The following is a 22,200-nucleotide window of genomic DNA, read 5'->3' on the forward strand; positions in this document are numbered from 1 at the left end:
GAAAGAGAGTATACCAGAACTAACATTGTTAGCAAACTAGAAATGTAGTTCTAGAGAAACTAGAACCGATCGTTTTACAAACTAATACCTCAGGGCGGCAGTGAGAGTCTGATTCAAAATTAAGACATTGTTTTCTAAGATATCTCAACCTTTAATTGGGTGAAAAACAACACATATGTTCTAAATCAGCTTAAGTATCCAGAACTAATCTAAGGGAATTAACATAAAAGATTAATTTTGCAGATAACTTATTTAGGTTTTAGTAGTAAAGATATAATGGATCTTAGAAACAGTGGTTTCAAAGAGAAAGATAACTAAGGATTTTCAGAAATGTTACAACTTAATTTTTCATCATTGTAAATACAGCAGTGTGAGCATGCATGGCTGCTAAGAACCAGTGGTGCATCTCTTCTGTCACCCAAAAGTAAAATCATCCTATTTCAGTTATCTCCCTCGAAAAACGTTCCACAAAGTTTAGCAGAAAAATTATTCTACCGTTGTTTACCATTTAACATCTAACTATCTGCCATCAATACAACTTTAGTTCATTATTCTCTAAAAAAAAAAAAACACTAAGAACAATACTGTTTAAATATAATATTGGAAAAACATTATTTATTCAAACCAGACCCAACGAAACCTGAGCCTTTTTATACAATGCAACATCATCAGTGCATGCTTTGTATCTGAAATTCTTTGGCACCAGAAGTCGGTCACTGTTTAAATTGGGGGAAGTGCTCAGTAAACAGCAGAGCCCTTAAAAACCTCAGGGGTTCACTGTGTGCCAGTCTGAGTCACAGGACACACTGGGCAGCGGTAAGCCTTCCCCTTCCTCCTAAAACCATTTAATTGCTGTTCTTTGCACTGCTCGTATAAATATCCATCTTCTGGTTTCAAATCTTACTTTAAACTTTAGTTTTTCATTTGCTTACATTATTTCAAGCTAAAGAAAGAAAAAGCAAGAAGTTATTTTTTTTTTTTTTTTGGACAAACTTTCACACTAGCTGTACTGGCATAATTATTTTTTAAACACAGAGCCTTTAAGGTGAACAGCTTCATGATTATAAAAACGTAAATATGTGAGTAAATCTAAGTAAAAGTTGCTTATAAAACTTTATATCCAGTAAAATATTTGCTGATAATGAAGTAAATGCTTATCGTTTGTGAAGAGGTGACTGTACAGGCCGTGATCAATAGCATGTTGATCTGAAATTCCTCTTTCTTTTATCTGTGGATTAAAAAAAACTCTCTGCTTTTTTGTAATTATCTCACTCAAGCGGGCAGAAACAACAACAAGTTATTCATTAATTATTTTTGGACCAGACTGAATGTTTTTTCCAGGGGTATAAAAGGGGCCATGATTCTCCACACTGCACCCTTTGTCTGTTTAATTACCAAATAACGCATAAATCACAACACCTTTATAATTCTAGTATCACTAATCATGTTAAATTTGTCCTAGCTGTTAAATCTTTGCTGATAAAATGTGCATTTACTTCTTTATAGCTGAAGTGGGGGGTGACAGTGTTCAAGTGTGAACTGACCATATCTGCCTTCTCATGTAGATTGCGGTTGGCAGGGGGACACAATGCGCTCTCTGCTGGTGCTGTGGCTGAGCGCAGCCGTGCCAGCTCTGCTGTGGGTTTCCCAAACCACTCCTTTGGTTGGAGCTGATAAGAATTCCTCCAGGATCTGCCAACCTGCTCCAGACTGGGCCATAAATGGCCGCTCGCCGCTGAAGGAACTTCAGGGACATGTGGTGGTGGTGGCTCTGCTGAAGGCCACTTGACATTTCTGTCTCGTTCAGGCGTCCAAGTAAGTAGGAAAAAATAACCCAATTTTTAAGTTGATTGCCACTTTTGGAAATTTAAAGGCTCATAATGTGTAGAGAGGTGGAATTTCAGGGGTACATAAAGACTTCATCACCTAAATGAAGGTTAAAACATACAAGTGGTTCCAGGTACTCAGAGATTCACTTCCATACAGAAAGCCCATATTCTTATCTTCAGCTACCACAGTATACATGCCAGATTAAATACAACTACTTATACTTCAGCGATAGTATAAAGGTGTTACTTTATTGTATCTCTTATACTATATCTGTTGGTTGTGCTGTTCTTTTCACATCTCTTTGCAGGTGGTGAAGCAGACTGAAGATGTTTTATCATTATCTCCCTTTTATCTTCTCTTTCTTTCATCTTTTCTCCTTTTTTCCCCCCTGTTTTTCCTTTCCTGTTCTACTTACATTGCAGTGTCCATATAATCTGTAAAACTCCCTGCATAATTATGATAAAGCTATTTATATGCATAAATCAAGCGGAATACTATGGCGATAGCTGTACTGCTCTCTCAATTATTCTTATTGCCACATTGCCAGACAGGACACTGAGAAAAAAAAGAAAAAAAGAAAGGCTAAAACATATTTGTTGAGAGTGCCCTTTGACTTTATTATAGAAATGTGATAAATATCAGTTAGTAGGCAAACCTATTTTCGTTTTGCTTTCAATAATATAATTTATCTTTTATACTTATTGTCATGATGGGTACTCTGAGATTGACCCAATTATGCAGAACACCACTGACGGACACAGGAATAAAAGTTCAACAAGTTTATTTGAACACAAGCACACTGATAATACTGGTTCTGGTTCGGGCCTGGATACTGGTTCACCGGAGTCTGCGTGAGAGACAGTTCAGTTAGCGTTGCACGTTGGAGCTTGCTTTCTTGATAATTACTGATTGTACCTTGAGGGTTCTTGAGGTTAGCTTTGGGAGGGTCACTGTTGGATCTGAAGAGGAGTTGATCAGCAGAGTCCGCTTGCTGCTTCAGCGTCTTACGTCTAGTACTGAGCAGACCTTGGCTTTGGGTTTTCCAGCTCTTAGTCCTGAGCTGCATGGAAGTTCACTGTGGTTCTTCGGGTTAGGCTCTGAGGGTCGGCTCGGCAGGTTAGCTCTTCCAGAGCTTCACAGAGGAGACACTGGTTTCCTGGAAGATAGAGACAACGGTTAGAATCCAGGCTGGATTCAAAGTCACAAAGATTCACTGAGAGTCTAGGCTTAGGCGCTGACCAACTGGATCAACACTGCGGCGTTGAGGCAAGGTCTGAAGACAGCTTATATGGTGGATCCTCTGATGATCTGATGGGCTGCAGCTGTGCAGGAGGCTCACTCAGAAGGATCCACGGCGGACTCTGCTGGAGAAAAGTGGAACTTCTCCAGCTCCCAACACTTATCATTTTAAGCTTTGATTTTAATTCTCTTTAATTACTTTAATTTAATGTAATGTAATTAACTCTATGCCACAGCGATTTACTTTTCTGTGTTTTCTTGTTTTTCCTTTTTTTATCTACAGCACTTTGAACTACGTGTTACTGAAATGTGCTATATAAATAAACTTTTCTTGTTTTGCTTTGAATTTTTAATTCACTTTATTTTGCACTTTATATATATTTTTAGAAAAATCTATCTTTTAATTTGTCTCTATTTATGTAGGAAAAAAGGATTAAATGAAAAAGAGGAACATTTTCTTACAGTTAACTCTTCAAATTGGGAGAGTCAAGTAAAAATGAAAAAAAAAAGACTTTATACAGTGAATATATATATATATATATATATATATATATATATATATATATATATATATATATATATATATATATATATATATATATATATATATATATATATATATATATATATATATATATATACAGTATAAAGAGACTCCTGGAAAATAGCAAAAAATATTTGCTGAAATTAATGCCATTCAAAAAAGACAGCTTAATTAGTTAGCCTTTTTTGTACATTGCTTTAGATTTTATGTTCAAATAAATCAATGCAACCTATTAAGTAGCACTACTATATACTATACATTCTTTTTGTATTTACATAAAATATACGTTCATGGTTGTTACTTGGGCAACTTAATAACCCTCTTTGTTGTTACAGTTGTTTCTCTTGAGACTATAGATTATTCATTTGTTTAAAAAATATATGTATGTATGTATATAAATGATCTCTGCTTTAACTCGTGGATTTATCCCACTGCAGTATTGGACGCCTGCGCACAAAACTTGCTCGCAGAAACATCACAGAAGTGTCCTTCATGATCATAAATGAGCAAGAAAATTCATCCAGAGCCAATTACTGGGCATTGAAGAATAGAGCCCCAGCTAAAGTCCCTGTGTATCAGCAGGATGCTAATGGGACGGACGTTTGGGAGATCCTGGATGGTGATAAAGATGATTTCCTGATCTATGATAGGTAAGGCCTTTACAGGCTGACACTCCTCTATAGGTCTAACAGTTGAAACAATTATAGGATTAACTCCAAACATCCCAGTTTAGTTGTTTCTTTTCCTCCTTTCCTTCAGGTGTGGTCACCTCACTTTCCACATTGTGCTGCCGTACAGTTCCCTGAATCACCCTTATGTGGAGACTGCAATCAGAGCCACATATCTGACAAACATCTGCAGCTGCTCTGTGAGTGATCAGATGAGAGAGCAAGTGGCTGTTAATAAGAACCATTCAGATTTTTTGCGCTCACGCTTGATTGCTTATGATGATTGGTCCGAAAAATCCAGTTTTAATCAAAGTCGTCTTAGCTGATCATTAGCAGGAAAAAACAATCCCTTGCAAAAATATATACACCTTTTTTGAAACTTTGCCACATTACATAAGATTTTGTTGGAGCTTCGTAGATCAGACCACTATATTAAATATTAGCATTTTTTTTTTTTACTGAAAAAGAAAACAAATCAGTTTATAGTGTTGATATTCTAGTCCAGCCAAGAAGCTAATAGTAACTCTGGAGGAGCAACTGGGCTCCAAAGCTCAGGTGGAAACATCTACTGACAAGTATCAGTCGTGTACTTGGCAAATATGACGATTTGGAAGAAGAAAGTCTTTTTTTTTTATAGATTTTCCCTTTTCTTAACTATTATCTACAACCTTTTTTTTGTCTACTGTTTAAAACCCAAATGAAATGACATAGGAGGTTTTAGGATTGGATGTTACACTTGAGCAAGTTTAACGGGAAATCAATTGTATTAAAAGACAGTGTGCAGTCTCACTGAAAAAGAGGGAAACTCTTTAACAAGGTTTCTCCGTAATCTCATTTTTCTTTTTGCAAAGTGTTTTCATACACCAGACACCGAATAAGGCCAGCTATTAGAATCAGAATACTTTTGCTATCAGTTAGGTTTTAAGTGGATCACAAAATGTTTATTGATCCGATACAGCGGGCAGCATCAGTTACCCTTAAATGTGTTCATCCACGTGTTGTCAATGCCTCCTTATCTTTGCCAGGTCATGAGTGGGTGGAGTCAGACTCAGGTTGTGCTCTGGACATGTTGCCAGTTGATCCCAAAGGCAGCAAAAAGACACACAGATAAAATAACCATGAATATACACTCATACCAAGAGCAATTTACAGCCACTGATTTTAAAGGAATAGTACACCCAAAACATGATTAGCCTTCATTTTCTACTCACCCCCATGCTGAACAACACTCTAGAGTACTTTTTTGATATCTCAAATGCATCTGGAGATCTGGGAGGCTTCTTACTGTCTGCTGACATTCAAATAATGGAGGTCCATAGCGCCCGAGGCAGAAAGGTCCATAAAAGTCCACAAAAAACGTGTCAATATTCCTCCATACTGCTCGTCCAATGTAATCCAAGTGTCCTGAGTGGGTAGCGTCCATAATTTACTCGAAACGAAGTCATTTAGAATGTTTTTAGAGCATAAACAGTAGTGTATAGGATTTCCTAAAAGCGCGTTCACGAGCCTACGGAAGCCGGCAGATGAAAGTGCGCATGCAGCGTCTGCTCTGCCGATAATGCAAGCGTAGAAGAAGAAATGTGCTGTTTACCTGTGCAAAGAAAGAAACAACGAAAGAAAAATGTCTGAGGACTTCAGTGTTGAGGAAGAGCATGAGTTCTTTGCCGAGCTGAATGCGCACTTTCATCTGGTTTGGTCTGCCGCGGTTTCCGTAGGCTCGTGAACTCGCAGGCGCGCGCTTTTAGGAAATCCTATACACTACTGTTTATGCTCTAAAAACATTCTAAATGACTTTGTTTCGAGTAAATTATGGACGCTACCCACTCAGGACACTTGGAATACATTGGACGAGCAGTATGGAGGAATATTGACATGTTTTTTGTGGACTTCTATGGACCTTTCTGCCTCGGGCGCTGGGCACCTCCATTATTTGAATGTCAGCAGACAGCAAGAAGCCTCCCTGATCTCCAGATGCATTTGAGATATCAAAAAAGTACTCCAGAGTGTTGTTCAGCATGGGGGTGAGTAGAAAATGAAGGCTAATCATGTTTTGGGTATACTATTCCTTTAAGAAATGTTTTTGGACTGTAGGATGAAGCAGGAGCACCTTTTAATCTAACAGTACAGAAATCTAGTTCTTTTTTTTGTCTTTGTTCATGAAGGTGACCTCAGCTCAGTCTACCGCCAGGCCACCAGATGAAGGGAACACCCCCCCAACTAAGTCTCCGAAGAAAAGTACCCATCATCACAGTTCTGTGAATTTCTACCATCATAATGTCAGAACTTAAACATCTATCCCAGGATCAAGATATGGACCAAACTTTCCAACCTGTAGATCATCTACAGCACACCTACCTGCATAGGAAATATTAGCAGGTTCTATAATGGATCAAAACAATCATTTAGTGGTTAATTTGGATTTCTTTGATAAAATGTTTAAGGGAGTTTATCTGATTTATGTACAGCCAGGCTTTGTTGTTGTGACTCGCAGTGCTTCTGTGTAGAAAACAGTAGTCAGTTCTCCTCCAGTTCTCCCGTTAATGAAGTCCAAAGTGTGAAAACCTACAGGAGGCTGCGGATGGATGTTAGGGAGCCAGGGAAGAGACATGCACTTACTGTTTCTATGCAGAGGCAGTGAGGTGCAACACTGCTCAGCTGTTCTCACTAAGTCAGATTACTTCTATTAAGCTGATTCTGTTCTCAGTATTTCACTTTCTGCTTCAGTTTTTACCTGCAGGAATGGATGACATCCTTAAGAGCCATAGATTAAGTTAGTTAGAAAAAAGATTGACCTTCTATTTCTATACACACTTTGGTATAAATGCTCTTCAGTGTGCATTCATCATTTCTTTTAGCTAGATTTATTTAATTGTAGGGATCTGTTGCCGTTTTATAAAATATAATGTGAAATAACTTTGAAAAATCATTGTTAGACTAAAGAGTAAAAGTAAAGAGTAAAAACATGACTAAATATAAAAATTACAATTTCTTCTGATTTATACATTACCTATTGAAAGGATGTTTTGAATTTTGTCTTTTGTTGTTCATGTTACAAATATAAACCATGATGTGTCTTGCATACATTTATTTTGGAGTCCAAAAATTTGCACAAGTGTAAGAAAGAAAAGCAAATATTTATGTAGTAACAATTTACTACAAATGTCATCTCAGATAACTTAATAATAATAATAAATGAAATTTATTGATCTCACATTGGAGAAATTTACCTCTGCATTTAACCCATCCCCTCCCAAAAAGGATGAAAAAAAGCACAGTCACTCACAGAAGAAGATGAACGCATATCTATTTCTAGGAGAGAAAAGGGAATAAAACACTAAAAAACAGGCCCACATCTATAATTGCAACTAATGAAGGCAGTAGCAAAGCTGATGCCTCCCTCCAGGATGGTGTCAAAGCTAAACAGATCCAGTTTTTGATCTCCTTGAGATGTTGCTTGTCTGTCTAAAGGGTTGCCTTTATCAGGATTTGTTAATGGATAGACCTAAGCATCACAAGTAGAAATTAGTCCCATGCTATCTGATCATTTTACCTTTTGGAGGCATATAGCGAAGAGAACTGGCCCAAACACTGATCCCTCTGGTACTCCACAAAAAACTCTGGAGCTTTAAGAAAATCTATCAGTAACAGCACAAAACTGAAATATGTTGAACAAATACAATTTAAACCGTCCTAGTTATATTACCTTAATTTGTCAAGCAGATTCAACCCTTTCTAAAATAATATTGTTATAGATCTGATCAATTGTAGCAAGGAAATCTAACAGTCCCTGCTCTATATAGTGATCGAGGGATTTAGGGGGTAGTGCGGATGTTCGGAAACAGCCTGAGGCTGTACTCATGCAAATTGTGTGGGGTTTATATCCAGGCAATTCTACACCTTCCTCCTGGGATTTTTACTTACTTCTGGGATCTATGGGACATTTTAATGTTAAATCATCAAACATAACATTATATTTATCTGTTTCAAGGCTCTAAACTTGTCAGGACATCAGTCGCTGATGAGTCGGTTGAGGTGGAGGAGAGTGGAGGATCAGGAATACGAAAACGGTACAAAACCAAAAGTTAAATAATTGTTATTTTCAACAACATCAAGGCAAGGCAAGTTTATTTGTATAGCATTGGTCAGTAAATGGACAATTCAGATGTGCTTTACATGAATTAGATTATAAAATAGGATAAAAATAAAAGAAGAAAAAAGAAACCAAGGATAAAAAACCCTTATAATAGTAAAAAAAAAAAAACTTATAATAGTACCTCAGTTAAGAGTCTAACTTCAACAGTCAAAGCCAGTTCTAAACAAATGTTGTTGTTTTTTACTTTGGCTATAGACTTTAACAGTCTTCTGGAAGTTTGTTACAGATCAGTGGAGCATAGGGACTAAATGCTGCTCCTCCATGTTTGGATCTAGTTCTCGGTCTACAGTGTAGGCTTAAAATAGAAGACCAGAGATTTTCCGGGAAGTTGATACACTAATAAGAAATCTGTTATGTACTGAAGTGCTGATCCATTCAGTGACTTATAGACTAACAGAAGGATTTTAAAGTATATTCTGTGAGCTTCAGAACCAGGCTGATGTGTTCTACTTTCCAGGTTCTGGTGAGAACACTGGCAGCAGAGTTTTGGATCAGCTGCAGCTGTCTGGTGATTTTTTTAGGCAAACCTATGAAGACACTGGTGCAGTAATCAATTCTACTAGTGATAAATGTCACCTGACATCATGTCGCCACAATTAGATTCCTCATCGCTATTCATCTTTCACACAGCCACTTGAAACAGAAATGTAGTTAAATTCCACCGTTGGAAGCGGGAGATTAGGATTTTACCAGGCTATGCACTGGTCCTCATGGGAAATGTGGTCTTTCTTCAGGCAAAACAATACAGCTTTTGTCCACTGGGTGGAGCCAAAATCTGGGTGCAGCAAAGGTTTCTGTACTCAGTAGATGATTAAAGTTTTATTGTTTCTTCTGACAGTCCAAATATGTTAACATGTGCATTTACACTTTTCCCTCAAAATAAAATAAGACTTATTATGGCTTTCCTTCCACAATGACTTTTATCTTGCCACTCTTGTATAGAGGTTAACCCTTTAAAGTGCTCAATTAGTGATTGTCTTTCCAACATATTCTCCCATCTGTACCCCTGCAGCTCATCCAAAGGAGCCAAAGACTTTTGTCAGTCTCACTGTTTATGCTTTGGGCCTTTATTTAGGTAGGTTTGCAGTTATGTCAGACTTTTTCTGATAAATTTACTTTTGTAAGGGATTCCATATAAATGGGTATATACCATTCAGAATATTGTGAATTCCTAATTTGTATACTTTTGTACACCCATGACTAACAGGGTTAATTTAGCTGGTGAGCCATACCCCATACACACAGCAGAGACAGGTCGATTACCTCAGAGCAGCTTAAGTCTTGGCTGAGATGCAGTGTGCTCTGACTGGACGTAAAAAACGAGAAGCCATTTAAAATACACCCTGATTGACCATAAAAATGACGGTACAGTAAGAATTTTATTATTGCTTGCACAGATTATGCCTTAACCCTTGCCAACTGGTTCAACAAGGGCCTCTTTTTAAAATGGCTAATTGCTTTGTCTAATAGCTATAAACTCTAAAATTGCAGGAGCAGCTTGCAGGAGACAATCCATAAGTGCTTTAGAAATCTATGCTTTATCGGTGCAGGGTGGGGCGCAACTGCAGCCACTGAATGAGAGGCAGGGTTTATTCTTGAAAAACTGAGTGGTCCAAGAACTTTTGCGCATGAATCTGTACAATATTATCTTAAACTATCAGTCATTATGGGGTTTGTTTGATTATAATCTCATTCTAAATAATGTGGATGTTAATCTCGTCTGACGACAGGAGGGATTTTTTTCAGTAAATCCTTGGGAGGCTACAGTTGAGGCTTAACTGCTTAGCTTTGTCTAAACAACATGTTCCTTCAGGATGTACAGTTTATACTGCTGCAGGTTACTTTAAGATGTGATGGACAGAAAAACAGACAATATCTTATTTGTTACTTAATGTGGTACAGAAATATACAGAAGCTGGTGTATAGCCCATGTGAGACATAGCTGAAGCCAAATATTTACATACATTGCATAAGAAAATATTTTACAATGGGCCTTTGAGAGAAAGATGGCATTTCTTAAAAAACAAAAAATACAGCCGAAATAGTTTTTTTTTTACCTCTGTATTGGGACAGATACTATAATTTCTTGGGACATTGCATGTGGTGCAATAGAACTAAACTTGAATTGTTTCTATATTGTCCCCAGTGGTCAGTGGGCGAAACCAAAGGACATTCAGAGACCAGTTGAACTTACAGGCATGTTCGTTTTTTTGGACAGGAGAGATATGAAATTACCCAAAGAGAAATTTCATACTGAATAACCCAAGGCCAAAAATCACACCGGCACATTTTTGCTGTAAGGCAAGAGTACTAAGAACTGTGCCGCTATAAAGCCCTGACCCAAAGCTGTAAGCCCAATTAGTTTCAAAGTGGATTTAAAGAAGCCAAGGGAAAGTTTTGGAGTAGCCAATGGAAAAGCTTTGACCTCCATCCTATAGAGGACTTGTTTAAACTGAATTTGATAGAATTGCATGTCTGACTGTACTGTATTTTATACAGTAAAAAAGAGAAAAACAAACAGAGAAAGAAGGTGGTGGGTATTAGTTAGAATTTTTATTTTGTGCTAAAAAAAATACAGAACAAGAATATGAAACTAGAAAAGGTTACAGTGACCAACTTTAAATAAATAAATGACAAGAAGAAGAAGAAAAATACATTTAGTGGAACTGTGTGCTTATTTTTGACACTAGATGGCAGCCCTTTTACATCACACTGGCCTCTGAAGGTTAATTGTCTTGTCCTCAACATGAGGCAGTCATTTATAAGGAGGATTATAAGTTATTATCCACTATCAGGAGATACGTTTGGATTAGCCAAAATAATCCTCATATTAAAATCCAGATCATCACCAGGTGGTTTATTTAAGTTTGCACAGAGAGATTCTTCCTTGATATAACCATTGAACAGGGTACAGTGTGTTAACATATATCGGTGTCGTGGCCTTCTGTGCTAAAAAAAAACATTTTCCTGAAGGCTGTTGGTGGCAACAGGTTTCATATACACTCTTCTGACTTGGAAAAATATATGTTGTTTATTTTCAGCAGAGTAACGCAACAAAATTCATGATATAACTAAAAATATCTTACAGCTTATATAATATACAGCCTTCAAAAAAGGTAAATGATCAAAAGTGGTCAAAAAATCTTTATTCCACCTACTGTCCTCACAACAGACATTTGAACAACAACCAAATAACCATCTCCCTGCCCCTGCCTTGTGTTCCTTAGCTTTTAAATTAATGGGCGGGTCTAAAATTGACCAAAGTAATCAAAACAATTCTAAATATATAAAATGATAGATTTTGGTTTCAAACAATCTTAAATATATTCTGTCAACAAAATAAAACTAAACAGAAATCTAAAAGGAACTTGTGATTTACAAAAGTTTTACATAAATGGCCACAACAAAGGGTTTGTATCACTGTCTTTAAAGTTAAGTTCCAACCTGTAAGTTTCAGGCGATCTCATATCCTGTCCAGTAATCAAAATGTGTCGTCCCAATATTAAAATAACTTGACAGCATCAACATGAGTATGTCAACAGAAGTTTTGCAAGGTGTTTACACACACTTTGATATTCTCATAAATAACCTATTTACTGTATAGGAGCTGTCATATGTTAATAATCCTACTCTGAGACTGTGGCAATCATCATAACAGCAGAAACTAATTTTTCATCATTGTCTGATACTGGAAAGGAGTAATTCGCTGCAAGAGTCAGACTGGACCTGCAAGCAGCCTAAAACCTTTTTAAAAACAAGGGTAAATAGCTAACAAGCGAAGCAAACACTAAGTAAAGCCACATTGGCTGTGATAGTAGTGTTTATTGAGGAATTACCCACGATTAACTGAGATTTTTAGACTGCTTGCAGTTTTGAGAAATCTAATTGCAGTGAATAATGTCCTAGTCCTTTTGAGCTGGTAATACTTTTGATTATTGGTTTGTTTGCATATTAATGTGTTGTAATTAGGAAGTTAGTAATTTTTTCTAAGGTAATTCTGTTTATATGCAGTATGAGATAAAGTAATGAGTAAATTTAAAAAAACAATTTAAAAGTGGGTTTCCGTAAATTGAAAGAAAAGCAATATCTATAGTAACTTTAAGAATTTTTACTAGAAAAATTCTCCAAAGCATGGGATAGATTTGTCTTAAGCCGGCCAATTATGTCCTCGTTAAATATCCTTTGAGCTAAACCTTTGTCTTTTATCTGTGGTTGGATGTTTACTGTTACTAACCTGCTAGTAGACACACCTGTGAGTTTCATTTCTTTATGGAGCCTAACAGGGTTTCCTTCACCATTCTTTATTGAACTCCATTAATCTTCTAACCCACTTTCCTCTCCCTTAAGAAAACAACCCATATGCAACAATTATTTCTTGTGTTTTAGAGTGGGGATGCTGTGTCCAGGCTTAAATGAAGTATATGAAGTGCTTCCCAATAGTGTGGTACTTTAAAACTTGTACTCATGTGTCTATTGCAGGGTAGCAATGTTGTCACCAAGTGGCAGAAAGTCCAATTATTCTACCAAAGCATCCTGGAAAATGGAGGCAAGATTGTATTATTAGCTCATCGCTTATAAAATAACTGCATTACTTTGCTGTATTCTTTGTTGTTTAACTGTGCTATTTTTCTTGTATTTTCCTGCACAGACAAAAGGACAGACAACTGGCTTCTGGTCTACTCTCCTGTGCCAATTACTTGTATATTTTTGTGCTACCTGATCATTATATGGGTCGGACCAAAGCTGATGGCGAACAGACAGCCCGTCAACCTCAAACCTGTCCTTATTGTTTACAATTTTGCCATGGTCTGTCTCTCCGTCTATATGTTCTATGAGGTAAACTGAGGTACACAGGAACAAGGGAAATCAACTAGTGTTTAAAGTAATGAGATTCCACTAATATTGATGTTACATTTTTCTAGTTCACTGCATCTTCTTGGTTGGCCAGATACAGTTTGCTGTGCCAACCAGTTGACTACACCAACAGCCCATTGGCTCTACGGGTAATGTTTTTTTTTATGTGTTTTTTTTTAAGCCATTAAAACAGTTTAATTTTAAGGATTTTGTCTAATATTATGTTTTTATCTCCATTTGTATATATTTCTTTGCATCACTTCCATCCCTAGTAACACATTCTATCAGTTTAAGTGTTTTATTTATCAGGAGAAAATTAAAATACTTTTGAGATGGTTTTAATCTAACATCAAGAGAAGCAAATATGCTTCAAACTCAAGTCAATGAACAGGGAGATCAAAGTCCAAACTTATGGAATATGATTTCAGTATGATTTTCCCAAGTCGGTATACTTCCATAGTTTATTCTTCAACCCGCCGCCGTAAAATTGGGTAATTTCTTTCTTCCTTGTATCCTTCCTTTCTTCCTTAGCCCAATATATCCACTCTGTCATCCTGTACCCTTGTTTTGTTATTCTGCCTAATCTTTTCTCCTTGTGTCCCTTTTTACATAATTCTTTCCATTTAAAGCTCCTACTTGCATTTTGTTCTTTGTCTCCATGTGTCTCTTCTTCCTTTTCTTATGTCCTCCATTCTTCCTGTGTGAACCTTTCATCATGTTTTGTTTCTTCCATTATTTCTGATTTTTTTCCTACCTATGGTCTCCTGTTTCACTGTGTATTTAATTCTTTCCTCCCAGGTTATCCTTCCTCTCACTTTTCTTTGCCTTTTTCTGTTTATTGTTTGCTTACCTTTTGTTATCTTCCCCATGTCGCTTTGTCTTTATTGATACCTTTTATCTTCTTTCCATGCTTGCATCTTTTCTTCCTTCCACCTTTCTTTCTTGTATACTTTTACCCTAGCTTCATTAAGTCATTCAGTTTTCAATTCCTTCCTTTGTTGTTTCCTTCATTCTTCATTTCTTCCTCCGTTTTTTGCTCTTTCCCTCTTTGTTTCCTTCATTTTTCTACTGTTCTTCCTCTTATCCTTTTGTCTCTCAGGTCTTCCTTGCTTTCTTTCCTTCCACATGTTTACCCTAGCATCTTATATCATTCTTCCTTTATTCCTTCCAGTCCTTCGTTGTTTCTTTTTTCCACTTTTTCTTTTTCTTTCATGTCTTTCATGTTTAATCCTTACATTTTTGTCATTGTCATTTTTTCATTATTTTGTCCTTAATTCCTCTCTCCCTCTGTTGCCTTCCTGACTCTATTTTCTTTCAGGTTCAGTATTATTATCCTGCATACTGTAGAGAAATATGTCCCAATTTCAGTGTGAACTTCTGTATTTTAGGATTTTATAAGGAAAAAGGAGTAATGACAGGAACAAACATATAAATAGGAAAACTGCATGCAAACAGTGCATCAGCTGGGACTCCTCAACAGTAGTAACAACTGTCCCTCTTGCACCCCTTGACAAAAAATGTATTTGTTTTATACTCAATGTGCTTATACATAAATCCCACTAATCAAAATACAAATTTCATTCTCTTTGACTTTAGATACTATATAGGTTTAGTTGTTTAAATACTCTTATGTGGCTAAAAGTGTACTGCAGTTAACCAAAGCTTTGTTTCTTTTTAACCTTACTGATAACTAATTGTTTAAATGAAACTATTTAGATAAAAGTATTCCAAAAAAGCTAAAAAAAAAAAAAGACTGAAAATTGACCAGCATTAACTAAATTAGTTAAACATGTTAAATATGCATGCTAAAGTAATTGTATGTATATGTTTGTGTATTTTGGACAGATGGCCAGAGTCTGCTGGTGGTTTTACTTCTCTAAAGTCATAGAGCTCAGCGACACCGTGAGTACAGAGGAAATTAGAAAACAGTGCTTAGTTTTTAAGTTAAAACAGACCAAACAGAGATTAATTTCACAAATAAACTATGTTTATATTCATGGTTACTTATTTACACTGGTGCTGTATTCAGTAAAAATGATAAGGTGCTGGTTTTAAACATAGTATCTCTAAAATTGGGCTGTATGTCTGTTTTAGCTTAATGTTACTGATTTCCTTACTAATTCCAGATGAAGAAAGTGGGCCCTCCACTGGTCAACACATAGAACCACATCAAATCCTAATATAAATAGTATAACTTTTGTTTTTAAGTCAGTCATTTTCTTTAAATAGTCACTTTAGTGGTCCAGAATTTTAAAGCAGCTTTTCTTCTCTCTGAATCTGCTGTAGATTTGTGTGTGAGAATGAAAACCTCACTGACGGTGTTAAGTTTGATAAATAGAAAATATATAAAACAGGAAGAAACTTCCCTGAGAGATAACTGTAGAAGGGCAGCAGACATCTTTATGCACAGATGCATCTATCCGTTGCTCTTAACTTTGAAGCCATTTTTTAAATAAAATTCTGCTGAAGTTAGATGTGTACTTGCATTGAAAAATATAAACAATACTATATTTTAATTATACAAAAGCTTTGGTTATGCTTTAATTGGTGTATGTTTGTGTGATTCAGATATTTTTTATTCTGCGGAAGAAAAATATTCAGCTGACGTTCCTTCATGTCTACCACCATGCTACCATGATCTTCAATTGGTGGGCTGGAGTTAAATATGTCGCCGGGGGTCAGTGTAAGTACACCTCACCTTGTGTAACAAACTGAATACTATACATCCACATAGTGTGTTTCAGCAGAAAGCATTATGACAGTAACAGAACATACCGGATGATGATTATATAATGCATGTTGTGTATCTCTCTGTAGCTTTCCTGATTGGTCTGATCAACTCTCTGGTCCACATAGTAATGTATTTGTACTACGGGCTCGCAGCACTAGGACCGCACATGAAAAAGTACCTGTGGTGGAAACAATACCTCACCTCCCTGCAGCTGGTAAGTATAGATATCTGTATCATTGAACATATGAAGACCAAGTGCAGCCATGTGAGGTTTTGAATTGGTATGTTTTTTATTGCATGATGTTTGCACATCAGAACTAGTAATAATAAAAAAATAGATTCAAGGATTTACAGATAAGTTACTGATTACATTATATACAGAAAATCTTTGGTTGCGTAACGGCTTTGAAAATGAAGATCCCATTCAGCCAATCATATTTAATCAGTGCTTTGGAAGAGGAAATGATGATCTTGAAGAGGTGGGGTTCTGTTATCACTGCTATTTCCTGATATCATATCACAGTCATTTTATTGTAAAGTAAAATAAAATCCTCATAGCAGTGGAAGGCTAACACACTATAAGATGTCTGTGGGGGACAACCAAATGTTCTTAGATATTAAACATCTTGTTTGCAGGACACTGTGGGGAATTTTTTTGGTCTGTATATCAACATTTTTAGGGTCAGTTTAAATTGATATATTTAATCAAATTCTAGGGTTTCATTTGTCCAAATGTTTAGCATTCCCTGAGTATGGAATCTACATTTACATTTCTACAAACTCACTGTGATATAACTTCTTTCTACTACAGGTAGGAGAACTATAACTGGTAATAACCTTTCACTGCAAATAAAAAGAAAATAATCTAAAAAAGATATGATAATATTTAAAAAGGAAATATTAAGAAAGTTTAACAGACAAATAAATCAAACTAGGAGTTTTAAAAATGAAGTTATCTTTATCTGTTGTTTTTTTTACTTAACTTCATATGAACATTACAATTAGGTATTATAACAGGGTAACATTCATTGCTACTTTTAGGTTAACTGGTTACATATGATTTATTCCCTGACCACGTTCAATAATGAATATATATCTGTAGCTATGTTATCGTTCTATAAACATTTAAAATAAAGCTATTTTCCATTTCCTTGTGTGTCTGATCAGTTGCAGTTCCTCATAGTCACCATGCACACTACCTACAACCTGCTTGCTGACTGCGACTTTCCTGACTCCATGAATGCGGTTGTCTTGGCCTATTCTCTCAGCCTAATTGCTCTCTTCAGTAACTTTTACTATCAAAACTACCTCACCAAGAAGACCAAAAAGGACAAAAGCTCTTAGAGAACATGTGGATGGAAGCTAAAAATGAAAACAGGGAGAGAAAAAACTGTTTTTACTCAAAAGAACATACCAAGAACCAAGCAATGGCAGCTAAGGACGAAAGCTTGACCAGGACAAGGACTGGATAATGACACTGATGCCCAGATTCTTGGGGAATAAATGGATCCACACAAAACTGTGTGCTTATGCTTGGGGTAAAGTTCTGGGGCCACGTTTGCAAAATCTAACAATCAGCCTAAGTGGATGGGATTGTTTTGCAAAAATAAAAAGGTTGGTTTGAGGAAATGTGCCAGGAGGAGCAAAAGGCCGCTGACAGACACTGACAGGCAAAAAAGACAAAGACGTAAACCACAAACTACAGCATGACTACTGTAGATAAAAAAAAGTGTTTGTTGGTGGCAATAATAAACAGTTTCTTTCCACTTATCTTACTTTTTGTCTTATTATATTTTATGAACAATTTTTACTTTACAGGTCTTAACAAAGAAGAGATGTACATGAATCCAGATAAAACTAGAAAGCACTTGGAGAGCACAGACCTCCACCATGCAGCTGATTTCAAACTAATCTACTTTAAAACATTATCTGCTCATTTTTATATCTATATAAATAACTGATATATGAAAGAAAATGAACTTTTTGAATGCATAATTTAAATTACACATTTATCAATTTTCTTCTCAATTACTACAGTAATAACATTATGTTTATATGATATACATTTCATTATCTTGCTTTTTGCAGTTTTGTGACAAAATAGGGCAAGGAAATTATCCAAATTAGTTCAACCAACATGCTGTATTAGGGCCAAAAATCTAAATTGTGATTATTTTCACCCAACATTGCAATTTAGATTCTACTGTATTTTTTTTTTTTTTTTTGTAGATGTTTCACACCTGGGTTTTAAAAACTTTCATAGCCTTGAAAGCTTTCTTGTCCTGAGTTCATTGTTGCAGGAATTTAATGCAAGTTTCTTCTTCTATTAAGATGCATAGATCTGCTTACTAGCTGCAACTCACTATTCCTGTCTGTGTGACAGCAAACCCACTTTAAGGGTAATGCTGCCCCCTAAACGACCGAAGAAATAAATTTAGTTTCTTACTTTTGTTAAATGTTTTATTCATGTTCTTAAAATGTTTGTTAATTTCTGTTTAGACAAAATGTGAAAAAGTTGTTCCACATGTTTTTGTATTACTTGTTCCACTGAGTAATCATCTCAACCTACCCTTCCACCCCCACTCCAATAAAAAAAAGTCTGGATCCACCACCAATTAGGACCACCCCCAACTTTCAGCAGTAAATTACAGCCAGTGAGCTGTGGGACTCCATTAGCCCTCCTTCCTCAAGTATCCCTCCCACTTTATAGATCAGGGTTAGGAACCTCAGTTTATAGCATTTAATCCTTCTGATTAAAGAGGAGATCTCATTTACCCCTCAGCTCCCACTCAGCCACCCACACCAGCTGTCATGTTAAAACACAAGGGAACATGTTAGCTAAAGCAGTCTGTTTGTGCAAATTCTACATTCTCCTTCACCGTCTGTGAGTTCAACTATAAAATGAAACAGTACATTTTTGTCAGTGTTTCTAAATTGCAATAGAGGCATAGATGTGATTAATAATTCTGAGTAAAACATAAAATAATGGTTTAGAAATATGAAAGAATCTATATATCTCTGAGATGAGAGAGTGGATGTTTGTCTATAGAAACATATGTTCTAGAGTTTATTTAGATGCAATACAAAGAATCTGCCTTTAAAGGTCTGATTTTACAGGTGTCTAACCTAATGATGTTTTTAAGAAAGTTTTTTTTGGGGGGGTTGGCACGTGACCTCTGTGCTTTTCCACTTTAGATTGCCTAACTTTAGCTCTGTCAGTACAGAGTACATTTCCTTATAAAGATACAGGCTGTAATCTTCCTGTTTGATCTTCACCCAGCGGTGCTTTGGGTAAGTGTCCTTCTTAGGACACCTCCATGATCATAAACGGATCATCAGCCTCTTACAGAACAGTAAGTTCCAACAACTAGAAAATGTTGTGTGACTATGAACACATGGTTAAGTTTAGAGCCATCCCTGGGTAATTAGAACAGCCTCCCTAAGTTGACCCTCATTATCCACTTCCTGCCAGGTGAGAGGAGTCTTGATTAAACAACTGATGAGGGGGTTTGATTTACTGTCCTGCTCTTAAGCATATTGGGATTTATTCCTGCTAGTTTCTTGTATGAATCTTGGTTGTGTCGCCATCTGAGGCGACCTTGAGACAATGCCATCTTGCTTCCTGACAAGATAAGCTGCAGGTTTTCATTGCTGTTTCTGGAAAGAGGGCAATTGTCTTCCTCACTGCATCACTAGCGGCGGTTTCTTAGACAGGCTAGAGAGTTATAGGGGAATCTGATAAGGAAGCAGAAGACCACTATGACAAAGTGGTTTAGTTTGTGTTTACCACTTGTCCCTTTTTCATTCTTCTGAATCTTTTTAATGCTTAAATTTAAACATTAGTTTGCAACTTTGACTTTCACTTACTATCCCGGGTTGGTTTGTGTTAGCATTATGTTGCAGTTTCCATCTACTTTTGTTTAGGTTAAAGCTATTACTTCTGGATTATTGGATGAAATTGTTTATTATGTTTCAAAGTATATTCATGGCTTTTGTTTTCCTTTTTACTCACCATTGTATTTCTTACTAAAGTGACTAAATGATGTCATCCATTACTTTGCTGGGTTCTACCATTTAGAGGGTTTCCTTTTGAGTTATGCTTTGTTTGTTTTTCTTTAAAGTAACTTTTTGAGTTATCTTGTTTCACACTGTTTATTTTGCAGAATCTTTCTTTATGTTGATGAGTTTGTAAATTAGATTACGTTTATTCCTGTTTCTCTGTTTAGACTTTTTTTTTTTTGTTTTTTTTTTACCTGTTTAATTGAGGCTTTGTCCACTCAAGTGCAGGTGTGTTGCCACTTGATTATATAAGCCCTGAGCTCTTGGAAGCTTGAGAAACTGGAACCGGTGGCTAAAGTCGTTTTTTTTTTTTGGTTCACCTCGACCAAACTACTTCACAACCACATAGGAAAATACACAATAGCTTACATAATGAATCGAGCAACAAATTTAGGGAATTCCTAGATTATTCTTATAAATGCTTGAAATGTAGTTCCAACCTTTCTCTATTTCATATGTCAGAAAAGTGCTGAAGAATGCTACAAATCCTCTACTAAACAAATCCTATAAGTTGATTTTTAATAAACATGGATGGAGGAAACTGGTAAATTACTTGTGGACCTAATTTCTAAGCTCTAAATTAAGGCTGTAACCTTTTCAGACCTCACAAAAACTTTGTTCCTCATCCAGTCAACCAAAAATGTACAAAGAGAACAGCATTACCCCATAACAGTTAACTGGGTGCTGTGGTTACTTTAAAGTCAGATCAGGGAATAGGCCACCTAAGTGTTCTGCTCTAAAAAAGAAAACCTAAAAATTAAAAATCCCAGGTGATGAAAACATGTCAAAGAAACATACTCTACTCAGTTACCTGGAGGAGAAGCTGGTAATGAGGAGACGACAAAATCACTTCAGAGGGGTGAGAGATTGGAGATGTCCTGTGGCCACATTCCAGATGTACTCAACGCACTCAAAGCAAGGGCCTGGTAATGCCTGACTGTTGTAACATGCAGTAAATATAAATCTGAATCAATTGTTTTTGGTTTGTTCCCTTGCTTGTTTTGTAGAACACTGTTCTCAGGTGGAGCCAGAAAAAAAAACATCCAAATACCAAACAATAAAGATTAAGTTATTCCTTAAAATAATTTTTATAGAATGTTTCTTAAACCTTGATCTTTGGTATACCATTGCATCAATGGAAAATAAACAAAATATGGAGAGCATCACCATGAGAGCATTTGGTAAATTGTGTCGCTCTAATGCTTCACATCTCAGTTTGGCAACTTCTAAAATAACTCACTTGTGTAGCATTAGAAACCATATTTTGCTGCAGGAAAGTACTTAACCTACCCTCCATCTTAACACAAGTGTGTTACTAACACACACTCAAACAAATACAGCTGACTGCCAGGAGCCCATTCAAAGCTTGATGTCCCTCAGCTTCGCTGCAGGCACGGCTCCAGGTTCATTACAGCTGAGTGCTGCTCTGCTCAGGCATAACTGACTCTCTGGCTCACCATCACTTTGATCAACTTAATGTTGCTTCCAGATGATGGGCTTCATCTTGACTTCTTAGCAAGTTATGAAGATTTTCACACAATGCCAAGCTAGTTAGAAGCATCAGCCAGGCGTTAATGCGTTATACTCACATGTGACATGCTTGAATAAGTTTTGATCGGCATGAATGGTGATTAAAATTGTTTGAGTGTCGCTGTTAATAAACATAACAAGAGTCAGAAGTTGAGAAACTACTGGATTACCAAGGTGCTTAAGTCTATTTTTTTCTTTTTTTAGATGATTCCTGTTTGGGAATGACTTTGTGTCGGTCTCCTTGGAAACTGTGCCAGACGGTGTTTGGGCTGCGGTCAGCTTGAGGCGCACTGTAATTAATAATCAGGTTAGAGTGAGAGGATATTGAAGTGCTTTTGCTAACCTCACAGCCGGTGAGATGGACAGAGATACACACACACCTACAGTACACACACACACACACACACACACCCCTAACAGACGCATAATTGTTGATAGTGAGAGAGCTCTGGGACAAAGAGGCTGATAAGTGTGCTTGAAGGTGAGCTATGGGGTTGTTTCAAACAATGAAGGTTAACAAGAGGCTGCAGCAATCTCAGCGTGATGGGAACACTCTCATCTACAGGGAAACTGAGCGTTAATCAGCAAACCA

General features: G+C 36.5%; 2 protein-coding genes across 2 annotated transcripts; both read left to right on the forward strand.

Moving 5' to 3' along the window:
• The first annotated feature begins 734 nt into the window (after positions 1-734).
• selenop2 (selenoprotein P2) lies at positions 735-7,209 on the forward strand. Its single transcript, XM_038300495.1, has 5 exons — positions 735-816; positions 1,566-1,815; positions 4,051-4,263; positions 4,373-4,481; positions 6,444-7,209. The coding sequence occupies exons 2-5, from the start codon at positions 1,589-1,591 to the stop codon at positions 6,567-6,569; spliced, it is 675 nt and encodes a 224-aa protein (XP_038156423.1). The 5' UTR covers positions 735-816; positions 1,566-1,588; the 3' UTR covers positions 6,570-7,209.
• Positions 7,210-9,793: 2,584 nt separating this feature from the next.
• elovl8a (ELOVL fatty acid elongase 8a) lies at positions 9,794-17,789 on the forward strand. Its single transcript, XM_038300444.1, has 8 exons — positions 9,794-9,799; positions 12,914-12,980; positions 13,083-13,270; positions 13,357-13,437; positions 15,134-15,190; positions 15,857-15,971; positions 16,106-16,233; positions 17,187-17,789. The coding sequence occupies exons 1-8, from the start codon at positions 9,794-9,796 to the stop codon at positions 17,361-17,363; spliced, it is 819 nt and encodes a 272-aa protein (XP_038156372.1). The 3' UTR covers positions 17,364-17,789.
• The last annotated feature ends 4,411 nt before the right edge of the window (positions 17,790-22,200 follow it).

The sequence above is a fragment of the Cyprinodon tularosa genome, unplaced genomic scaffold, assembly GCF_016077235.1.
Source record: "Cyprinodon tularosa strain WSP-4 unplaced genomic scaffold, ASM1607723v1 ctg45, whole genome shotgun sequence".
In the NCBI taxonomy this organism is placed as follows: Eukaryota; Metazoa; Chordata; class Actinopteri; order Cyprinodontiformes; family Cyprinodontidae; genus Cyprinodon; species Cyprinodon tularosa.